Source organism: Muntiacus reevesi, chromosome 14, assembly GCF_963930625.1.
Source record: "Muntiacus reevesi chromosome 14, mMunRee1.1, whole genome shotgun sequence".
NCBI lineage: Eukaryota > Metazoa > Chordata > Mammalia > Artiodactyla > Cervidae > Muntiacus > Muntiacus reevesi.
Window position 1 is genome coordinate 65,192,287 of NC_089262.1, and position 11,870 is coordinate 65,204,156.

At 42.6% G+C, this 11,870-nt stretch overlaps 1 protein-coding gene across 4 annotated transcripts in view; it reads right to left on the reverse strand.

The window, feature by feature from the left end:
* The window catches only part of RANBP17 (RAN binding protein 17), a 349,536-nt gene extending 337,969 nt beyond the window's left edge, over positions 1 to 11,567 (reverse strand). For all 4 annotated transcript variants that reach the window (XM_065905571.1, XM_065905570.1, XM_065905568.1 and 1 more), the window contains exon 1: positions 11,427 to 11,567. In XM_065905571.1, the coding sequence (XP_065761643.1) occupies positions 11,427 to 11,444 (18 nt within the window). In that variant the 5' untranslated portion in view covers positions 11,445 to 11,567. The remainder of the gene's footprint in view (positions 1 to 11,426) is intronic.
* Positions 11,568 to 11,870: the final 303 nt, after the last annotated feature.

The following is an 11,870-nucleotide window of genomic DNA, read 5'->3' on the forward strand; positions in this document are numbered from 1 at the left end:
TTGAGATTGCACCCAAGTACTGCATTTCAGACTCTTTTGTTGACTATGAGGGCTACTCCATTTCTCCTAAGGGATTCTTGCCCACAGTAGTAGATATAGTGGTCATCGGAGTTAAATTTGCCCATTCCAGTTCACTTTAGATCACTCATTCCTAAAATGTCGATGTTTACTCTTGCCATCATCTCCTGTTTGACTTCCAATTTACCTTGATTCATGGACTTAACATTCCAGGTTCTTATGCAATACTGTTCTTTACAGCATCAGACTTTACTTCCGTCACCAGTCACATCCACAACTGGGTGCTGTTTTTGCTTTGGCTCCATCTCTTCATTCTTTTTGGAATTATTTTTCCACTCTTCTCCAGTAGCATATTGGGCACCTACTGACCTTGGGGCCATCTTTCAGTGGCATATCTTTTTGCCTTTTCATACTGTTCATGGGATTCTCAAGGCAAGAATACTGAAGTGGTTTGCCATACCAACAGAACATCTCAACCATAAAAAAGAATGAAGTTTTGCCATTTACAGCAACATGGATGGACTTGGAAGGCATTGAAAGTCACTCAGTCATGTCTGACTCTTTGCGACCCCATGGACAATAGTCCCTAGAATTCTCCAGGCCAGAATACTGGAGTGGGTAGCCTATCCCTTCTCCATGGGATCTTCCTAACCCAGGGATCGAACGAACCCAGGTCTCCCACATTGCAGGCAGATTCTTTACCAGCTGAGCTACAAGGGAAGCCCAAGAACACTGGAGTCGTTAGCCTATCCCTTCCCCAGCAGATCTTCCCAACCCAGGAATCGAACTGGGTCTCCTGCATTGCAGGTGGATTCTTTACCAACTGAGCTATGAGGGAAGCCCCCTTAGAGGGCATTATGCTAAGTGAAATAAGTCAGAGGAGAGGAAGACAAATAGTATATGATACCACTTAAATGTGCAGAATCTAAAAAACACAACAAAATAGTTAATACAACAAAAAAAGAAACAGATTCACAGATACAGAAAACAAACTTGTGGTTACCTGTGGAGGGAGGGTGGGAAGAGGCAATATAGGGCTTGGGGAGTAGGAGGTACAAACTACTGGGAGTAAGACGGGCTATGATATATTGTAAAACAGAGGCAACATAGTCAACATTTTGTAATAACTTTAACCTTTAAAAATTGCATAAAAATATAGATGAGGATAAACAAGTAAATTCTAAAAATAAAAAATGAACAATTCATTCTGTAATCATTCATTCATTTATAAATATAATCTCATCAGAAGATACAGGATACATGGATAAAATCTGAAAGAAAAATTTTTAAATGAGTTCAGTATTCCTCTCACCTTTAGAGAATTTTTGCTAAAGGCATCTTACTAAAACTACTTCAGTATGAACTTAGAGAATTATTCTTTGGAGGTCAAAAAAACTTGGCACAGATTTTAATGTCAGGTAGGCATATGAAAGTAATGGGATATTCATAAGTAATGCCATTTTTTTAATCCTTTCTGGCCTGAATTTTTATGAGGCAGTCTTACAGCTACACTAGTCTAAGCACTCCCTCAGATGCGTATACCTTTGCCAAATAAGAACAGAAGAGGGCTACAGAGGATGAGGAAGTTGAATAGCATCGCCAACTCAGTGAACATGAGTTTGTGCAAATTCCAGGAGATGGTGAAGGACAGAGAAGCCTGGTGTGCTGCAGTCCATGGGGTCATGGAGTCAGACACAACTTAGTGACTAAACAACAACAAAGAGGAATACATAAGAGATACTGAAGTGAAACCTCCTCTAACTCCCTTTATTCTTTACAGTTCTCACTCCTTGTTTCTTTACGGCATTTTCTACTTCTTTATCCTAGGCCAGAGCACAACATCCCACACTAAGAATTTTTTGCTATAGTGAAAATAAAAGTACAAAAGAAAGGTTTCAAAAGGATAAAGATAAAGAACCTCAAATGAACCACATTTTAAACATTTCCTCTACCTGGATTGTCCCAACAAGCCCTAATAGTGCTACTACATACTGTTTATAACATTAAAATGTGTAGAAAACGTATGGTTCATGAACACCTATGAATTTTCATGTTTCCTCCAAGGGTAAGAAACATAAAATGAAAAAAGCTACCATTTTCCCTCTTGTGACTCATGATCAACCTCAGAAGTATTTTCCTTCATCTAATAAATTTTAAGGGCTGAATTTTAAAGCTGATAATAACCAGAATAATTTAATGATAAACTGATCCTGCTATCATGCATTCAACTATACATCAATAGGTGTAGTCTCTGAAGAAATAGACTCTGAGTGTAAAAAAAATGAAGCCAGAAATAGTGACAAAATCTAACTACTGAAAAACAAAAGCCAGCAATAACTGAGACTAACAATAGCATATACCTCATAGGTTTGGTGGGAGGATTAAATGAGCTAGGGCCACATAACTTCTAGCGCACTTTATACCCTATAAAGATTAGTTGTTTATTACTAGTATTACCTAATAATAGTATTGTAATGGATAGAACTATATCCTCCTAAAAGATATATCCAAGTCCTAACCCCCAATACCTTTGAAATATTTGGAAATAAAGTCTTTGTAAATCCTTAAATTAAGGATGGAGGGATGAGATCAAACCGAGGGATTTAGGGCAGGCTCTATATCCAGTCATTCATAAAAGAGATAGGGACATTTGAGGTGCAGAGACACAAGTAAATAGGTCTTAGGAAGGATGAGGAAAAGACTGGGGTGATATATCTACAAGTCAAGGACCACCAAGAACTGCAAGCAGCTATCAGAACATAGGGGCAAAGTATGGAACAGTTTCTCCCTCAAGGGCTCCAAGAAGAGACCAATACTGTCAACACATTAATTTCAGACTTTTGGCTTCCATACTTATAAAAGAATAAATTTTCATTTTTTTAACTCACACAGTTTGTGGCAATTTGTCACAACAGCCCCAGGAAACATAAACATTAATATTAATCAATTCAAGGATACCTAAGTAAATATGGAAAAGTTCTGGAATTTTTCCCTTTTTGCTATATTGATTTAGAGAATTCCAACACAGACTTGTTTACATCAACAATGCTATCAATGACCCTTTTATCCCAAATGCCTTTTGAATTATTAACCATCGAAGGGCAGTGCAAGATAAAAAGGTAAAAGTTTGAACTTTCTCCTAAGACTGAAACAAAGGGGAAAAAAAATCAAGTTATTCTTTCTCTGTAATGATAACAATTAAATAAATGCCTGGCATATGAAATCATTTTTAGAGAAAAGGATACATACACAAAAATCCTTACCCTGTTGGAAAAGCATTATGTGAACATTTCACAGTTAAACTCACAATGTGATGATCGCTGAGCGACAAAGCAATCTTCTGATTAGCATTTGATTTCACAGAGATTCTGTCTATAAAGAGAGACTTTACTTTTCATGGTGAACTGATAAACTGCATCTTAGTTTTATAGTGATGTCTGAGAATATGGTTAACATAGGCATGCCTCAGAGAAATGGATCCCTTCTCAATGTGTTGACAAATTTGGTCTGAGTTATTAAATTTTCTACAGGGCTTCATATCAACATTAGAAGTCCATATAAATAAATAACAAGTAGCACTGGACATTACCTACCTCCCATAGATTTACTATCAAACATACAAGGACAATACCCAATTTCCATAGCCTAGGAGACAACGATATAATCCTGCCTACAGTCTAAATAAGGATCTTCCAAGATATTCTGGACTCATTTCTGCCCTTTGCACCTGACATACAATTAACCCCTAGATAAAGCAACTTCTATACAGTAACTCTCACCATATATCCATTAATAGGTAAAATAAGCAAAACAAAAAACAGAGTATATATTGTATGATTCTATAGTAAAAGAAAGCAGATCAGTGATTTCAGGCTGGGGAGGGAGGAGAGAGTGAGAGGATAGGGAAGCAGCAAGGAGGGATTATAAAGGTATAAGGAAACTTGGGGGGTGATAGATATGTTCATTATCTTGATTTCAGTGATGGTTTCACAGTTATACACTATGTCAAAATTCATTAAATATGTGTGGCTTATTATTTGTCAATTAAACTTCAAGAAGGAGAAGGAAATGGTTATTTTTGCCTGGGAAATCCCATGGACAGAGGAGCCTGATGAGTTACAGTCAACGGAGTTACAAAAGAGTTGGATACAACTTAGTCACTAAACAATAACAAGAAAACCTCAAGAAAGCTGAAAAAATGAAGGGTTTTTTCTTTTGTTCTAGAGAAAAATGTCCCCTAATAATAAAACAATAAATTGATGAACTACAAAAATCCCACTTCAATTAAATTTAAATTCTTTTCAATTACTTCCCTGTATCTTTCTGCCTTCTGGAATTAAACCTCTTAACTGCCATTAATAAAGTGTCTTTATCTTACAATTACTCACTTCCCACAAACTCTTTGTTTTTTCTCCCTTTATTAACTTTTCCTGAGTACTCGAAGGCTTATTTCTGGGCCTCTTAGAACTTCTCCTTCTACAATGAATTGGATCATATTTGTTTTAGTGCTTTATAGTTTACAAAAGTATTTCCATCTTCTATTTTTTAAACCAATCCAAAAAAGTAGACTCCTGTAAATTATGTATTTTAGCATATCCATTTTACAGACCAAAAAAAAAAAAAAAAACCCTGAGGCTGAGCAATCAAATACATGTGTGTGTGTGTGTCTGTGTACACACACACATAGCTCAAATAGAGCAAATGGTCAATTCTGAGCCACATACAAATCTATAGACCCCAACCACATGTCTCAACACCCTGCCATTTTACCACCTTTTACTTTCAGTTCAGTTCAGTTCCATTGCTCAGTCGTGTCCAACTCTTCACAACCCCATGAACCACAGCATGCCAGGCCTCCCTGTCCATCACCAACTCCCGGAGTTTACCCAAACTTACGTCCATTGAATCTGTGATACCATCCAACCATCTCATCCTCTGTCGTCCCCTTCTCCTCCTGCCTTCAATCTTTCCCAGAATCAGGGTCTTTTCAAAAGAGTCAGCTCTTCGCATCAGGTAGCCAAAGTATTAAGAGATTCAGCTTCAACATCAGTCCTTCCAATGAACACTCAAGACTGATCTCCTTAAGGATGGATTGGTTGGATCTCCTTGCAGTTCAAGAGACTCTCAAGAGTCTTTTCCAACACCACAGTTCAAAAGCATCAATTCTTCAGTGCTCAGCCTTCTTTATAGTCCTACTCTCACATCCATACATGACCACTGGAAAAACCATAGCTTTGACGAGACGGACCTTTGCTGGCAAAGTAATGTCTCTGCCTTTTAATATGCTGTCTAGGTCGGTCATAACTTTCCTTCCAAGGAGTAAACATTTTTTAATTTCATGGCTGCAGTCACCATCTGCAGTGGCCACAGGACTGGAAAATGTCAGTTTTCATTCCAATCCCAAAGACTGTTCAAACTACCGCACAATTGCACTCATCTCACACACTAGTAAAGTAATGCTCAAAATTCTCCAAGCCAGGCTTCAGCAATACATGAACTGTGAACTTCCAGATATTCAAGCTGGTTTCAGAAAAGGCAGAGGAACCAGAGATCAAATTGCCAACATCCGCTGGATCATCAGAAAAGCAAAAACAGAAAAATATCTACTTCTGCTTTATTGACTATGCCAAAGCCTTTGACTGTGTGGATCACAATAAACTGTGGAAAATTCTTAAAGAGATGGGAATACCAGTCCACCTGACCTGCCTCTTGAGAAATCTGTATGCAGGTCAGGAAGCAACAGTTAGAACTGGACATGGAATAACAGACTAACATGAATAGGAAAAGTAAGTAAAATAGGAAAAGGTGTACATCAAGGCTGTATGCTGTCACTCTGCTTATTTAACTTATATGCAGAGCACATCATGAGAAACGCTGGGCTGGATGAAGCACAAGCTGGAATCAAGACTGCCAGAAGAAATTCCAATAACCTCAGATATGTAGATGACACCACCCTTATGGCAGCAAGTGAAGAAGAACCAAAGAGCCTCTTGAAAGAGGAAAGTGAAAACGTTGGCTTAAAGCTCAACATTCAGAAAACTAAGATAAAAAAAAAAAAAAAAGAAAAGAAAACTAAGATCATGGCATCTGGTTCCACCACTTCATGGCAAATAGATGGGGAAACAGTGGAAACAGTGGCTGACCTTTTACTTTAGTCATCATCAACCTGTAGATGATATCCTAGTCCATACTTTCAACCTTGTCTGTTCACCATCTTTATATTTACCTATAAATTTCTTCTTCTTGGAAATCCAGGAAGATGTTGAAAACAGCCCCAACATGTCAGAAACTGAATTGAACATATTTCCCACAGATTTTCACCTTAAGAGTCCCTTTGCTTCAGAGGTATAGACCAGAAATTAGATTTACAATCTTAATGTTATCTTTTGCATTTCCTTCTCCTTAGTCCCTCCTATATAGTTAAGAGTTTGGTCTTGCCCAAAGAAAAGTCTTGCCTTTTGCCCTCAGATTCTGGGAGGTAGTCTATGTTTATGATAGGAATATTTTTGTTCAGACTGGGGGGCAGGGGCAGGAGGCCACACTCCATGGCCTTAAAATTAGTGGCTGACCACACCAAAAATACCAAAGGTGTTTTAGGGTGGGGACTTTTTTTTCCTTTTTATTTATTTATTTCTGGCTGTGCTGTGTTTTCATTGATGTGTGGGCTTCCTCTAGCTGCAGAGAGAGGGGGTTACTCTGTTGCAGCCGGCAGGCTTCTCACTGCAGCAGCTTCTCTTGTTGCAGAGCACAGGCTCTAGGGGGAGTCAGCTTCAGTAGGTGTAGTGCCTGGGCTTCAGCAGTTGTGGCACATGGGCTAAGTAGCTGCAGTTCCTGGGCTCTTGTGTACCAGCTTAGTAGCTGTAGCACACTGGCTTAGATGCTCCATCACATCCATCACACAGGATCCAACCTGCATCTCCTGCACTGACAGGCAGATTCTTTACCAGCCACCAGCCACCAGCTCTAGGGTGGGGACTTTAGATGGCATGGTTTCATTTGACCTAAACAATTAGGTCACTCAAGTGGCACCCAACAAATCACAACTACATAAAGAAGCCCCAACAAAGATTCCAGAACTCAAAGCTCAGGTTATGCTTCCCTGGTTTGCAATACTCAGTGCTTACTGCTACACATATATGATGGGAGAGTAACATGTCCTGAGGACCAAAAAGCTTTGTTTTAGGACGCTCCCAGATTCTGCCCTATGCACCTCTCTTTCAATCAATTTAGTATGTGTACTTTCCCAATAATAAACTTGGGTATGATAGCTTTCAGTGACTTATGTGAGTCCTTCTGTTAAACTATCAAACCTGAGAATGGCACTGAGAAACTCCCAAATATGCAAGTGGTGTCAGTAGTGAGGGTAGTCTTGGAAACTGTGCCCTCAAACATTGCAGTTTAGCTAATGCCAAGTATATAACAATTTATTATAAAGTCCTACCAATTCCTTTAACATAAAGACTCAGACTCAATACCTCTACATGATATTCATAGACAGCAGACCAACAAAACAGTATTTTACAACTGTGGCCTACAGTGCCCTGATTTCTTTAGGGGTTTCTTCTGTAATCATTGTGGAAGCCTGGAATTTGTCCAAATACTTATTAAAGTGACCTCAAATTATCTAACCTTTCTATACCTCACTTTTGAAACTGCAGGTTTCAAAACCATCTTCCAAAATAATTATGAAGATTAAGATAGAAAGGACAAGAGAAAGCTTGATCCAGCTCTTGGCAAATAGCAGATCTATACAAACTGTAAATAATTTCTTCAGTTAACTATAAAACACCACATTGGTCTTTTGTCTATAGTTTCTCCCATTCAACTCCACAACCCCAGGACCATTTTGCCAAACCCCTTTCTCCTCATGATTCTAACTGTTAATAATCATATCTAGATCAAATCAGGTACAGTAGCCTGGCTGGGTATTAAGAAGCATGACTATAGTCCCAGGTTCTGGGAAGCTAAAAAGATCAACTAACTGCATCTCCTAAAGTTTCCCAAATGTTACCTCTTAATTCTTTCCAAGATTCCTCTGTGAAATCTAAAGTGCCTACCTGTTCCTTGATCCCAGAAACCTCTTTCCTCTCTTCCTTGCCCACTAACCTGGACTGTCTCCTAAGACAATCCAGATTCATTTCTTCCTTTGGGACAGAGTACCCTAACTCATAACTTCCTAACCAGAATGCACATGCCTTGAATGGATTATAGGAATATCTAGGATATTGATCCCCTTGCCCTTCCGGCAGCCAGGCTTTTAGTTATGAGTAGTTTATGTCAATGGACCACCCAATTACCAATCTTTATGTATGCCATAATTTGAAAAAGATTGTGAAGTAGTAACCTAATCTCACCTTACACAAATCCATTTATGCCAAAATGGCATAATTTTTTATTAACTACCTGGTTGGGTAGATGACTGCAAGATATTGGTATGAAAGAATACAGAATTATGAATTATTAGAGTTACTCTAGTTCTGTAGCCTTGGGCAAGTCACAATTGTTCTAAGACTCAGTGCCTTCAGGAATAAAATGTATATATGCACATACAGTAGGGGGACTGGTCCCAGGCCACCCTGCAGATACCCAAAACCCAAAGATGCTCATTCCTTATATAAAATGGCACACTGTATGCATATAACCTCTATTAATTTAAATCATCTCATAATACTTTTAATACCTAATACACGTGTGTGGGTGCTCAGCTGCTCAGTCATGTCCGACTCTTTGTGACCCCATAGACTGTAGCCTGCCGGAGAAGGCAATGGCACCCCACTCCAGTACTCTTGCCTGTAAAATCCCATGGACAGAGGAGCTTGGTAGGCTGCAGTCCATGAAGTCGCTAAGAGTCAGACACAACTGAGCGACTTCACTTTCACTTTTCACTTTCATGCATTGGAGAAGGAAATGGCAACCCACTCCAGTGTTCTTGCCTGGAGAATCCCAGGGACGGGGGAGCCTGGTGGGCTGCCATCTATGGGGTCGCAAAGAGTCGGACACGACTGAAGTGACTTAGCAGCAGCAGACTGTAGCCCACCAGGCACCTCTGTCCATGGGATTTTCCAAGAACGAATACTAGAGTAGGTTGCCACTTCCTCCACCACGGAACCTTCCCCATCCAGGGATTGGACCCAGTGTCTCCTGCACCGCCTGCGTTGGCAGGCAGCTTCTTTACCACTGCACCACCTGGGAAGCCCATACCTAATACAATATAAATGCTATATAAATAGTTGTAAATTCAATGTAAATTATATGTAAATAGTTGCCAGGGTGTGGCAAATTCAAGTTTTTTGAAACTTTCTGGAATTTTTTCTTTAATATGTTCAATCCACAGTTGGTTGAATCCACTGATGCAAAACTAACAGATACAACAAGCCAACTGTTTACATACACCTCTCAAGCTAGTTGTACAACTCAAAATCTACAAGCATAGAAAAATACCAAATGGTAGGTACCAGTTATCATTAGTAATAAATGTTCCTTGAGTTAATTAACAATATGATCCATATACTGAAAACAATTCAAACTGAAAAGGTTCAGAGCTTTTTTCAGGCCTCTCAAACTGTCAGGTCTTTCATTTGTCCAACTCCACCTTTAAGCTGCCCAGAGCTGCTGTGAAATAGATTCCGAAGAAACCAATTTGTGTAGTTCTGGCATTAGGAGTTAATTTTTCCACCACTACCTAAAGTTTGAAGAAATCTTCCAGACTGGGTGATTTACTATTATGCATATCTTTCCAATTCTGAAATCATTCCAAACTTCCACCATAGTTTTTAATTGCCCTCAAGATTTACACCTGAACTATGAACAACTGTTTATCTATTTACAATCCCAAAGCCCTCCCTGTGAGATTCTGCCAGTGAAGATTTCCCAAAGGGCATTTTTACTAAAGTGGTAATAAATAACATTATTTTGACCTGGAGACCCGTAGCAATGGCAAGGAATCAAAACAATGTGTCAGGCTTACTATCTCCTGAGCTGTCAATTACCTGATAGGAGAGTGGATGGTCGAAAAGAAAGGACCCTTTGGAAGAATCGATAATTAAGTAATGAATCACTGTAGTCTCAGGGGGCCCAAAGAAGTCTACAAAGGGTTGGGACGCTTAGATACACTATCACCATGTTATGAAATTGCCTCTCTCTCCAAGGTCATCTCCTGCCTCCACAGCCTCCCCTCCTCCCTTCCCTTTCACGTGAACCTAAGTCCAGTCAGACTGAACCACCCCAGTGGGCCATGTTCTTCCACAATTCTTTGACTTGACTCACACTGTCCTTTTGCCTCTACCCTTCCCTTTCTCTTTGCTCGGCGAAACTCCTACAGTTCTTTCAAGATCCACTAGACTGCAAGTTCCCTGACTGTACAAATCATAAAGTTTTGAGAGAGTTTTATCTTAAGTACATAGCAAAGAAGGAATTCAACTAATAAGTGGATGAACGGAAGCTCAAAAAAGCTTGCCTGAAAGCACAGCACCTCTGCCTCGCTGCTTCCCAGCACACACGGAGTTGACTGCCCCCTTCAATATTCCCAGGATATCCTGTAATTAATTCTATCACATCATTTTTCACACTTACTGTAATTACCTGTGAATTTCATGAGGGCAAGGATGCTAAGATGATGTAATTCTTTATCTCGGAACTCTGCACAGTGCTTGAGACCCGGGGGTGGGGGTGGAGGGGCGCCGGGGTGGGTGCCGAGGAGGCTCTACAATGTTTGTTGAATAAATAACTGGATACATGTGCCAAAGTGCCCGAGAATATCTGAATATTTGAGCCTTCCTCCAGCCCGCATCCCATCCTGACCGTTTCTGCGCTCCTAGTGCGCGTCCTGCCCCGGTTTCCTCCTCCAATGAGGCTGCTGCAGAGCCCTCCTTCGCAACTCCCCACAAACAGAGCCCCTGCCGGCTCTGGCCAATTCAAGTCCAACTGCAGAGCTGCTCCTTCGGCGGACCCAGGCCCCTCTCGAGCTCCCTCCGAACTGTGTGGAGGCTGACGATGGAGCCGCGGCCGGAGACGCGGCGGGAAGGCTGAGCCGGTACTGCCGGGCTCCCACCTGCTCGGGCGCCGCCGAACCTCGGTGCGCGCCGGGCGGCTGCACCCGGGAGGGCGGGCTCCCGCGCGGCCGGTCCTCAGCATCCGCACCTTTCTCGAGCGGCGACCTCCAGCCTAGCTCCTGCCCCTCCACCCGCCATCCCCGGGCTCGGGCCGCCCCTTCCTCGGGCCCGGGCCTGGGGTGGGCAGCCCAGACCAGTGCCTGGTCCCTGGCCAGGAACGGAGTCCAGGGCTCCGACGCACCGGCCGGCGGGCCCGCGGCCTCCGTCGCCGGACTCGGCCCTCAGTCTCCAGACCCCAGCGTCCCGCCGGATTCTCGGCGCGGCGGGGCGGGGATCAGCGGCGCAGAGCGCACTGACCTGGAAGTGCAGCGCCATCTTCCCGGGAGGCGGCGCCGGTCAGCGCCCCGAGCGCCCGAGGGGGGGGAGCGTAGGCGTGCGCCACCGAAGCCCCAGCCGCCCGCGGGGTCCCTGCGCCGCTCGCTCGCTCGTCGCTTCAGCCTCGCGACCGTCGCGTTCGAAGCTCCGGACAGGGCGGGGCCGGCAGGGTGGGGAGAGCGCGGGCGGGCGGGCCCGACGGGGCGGGGACCGGGGGCAGGAATCTAAGCTGCCCCCTCCCCCACCGCGCTCACGTTTCAACGGCCGCTGCCTCAGGTGGGTGGTGATGTCAGACCTTTGCCCCTTGACACAACCCCCTGCGCGGAACTGCCGGCCGAGGGTGCCGACCACGGCTCCCACAGACTCCCTTTGACCCTAACTCCTAGAGCGCAGCTATTGCCTGCGGCTTCTGACGCCCCCATTTCC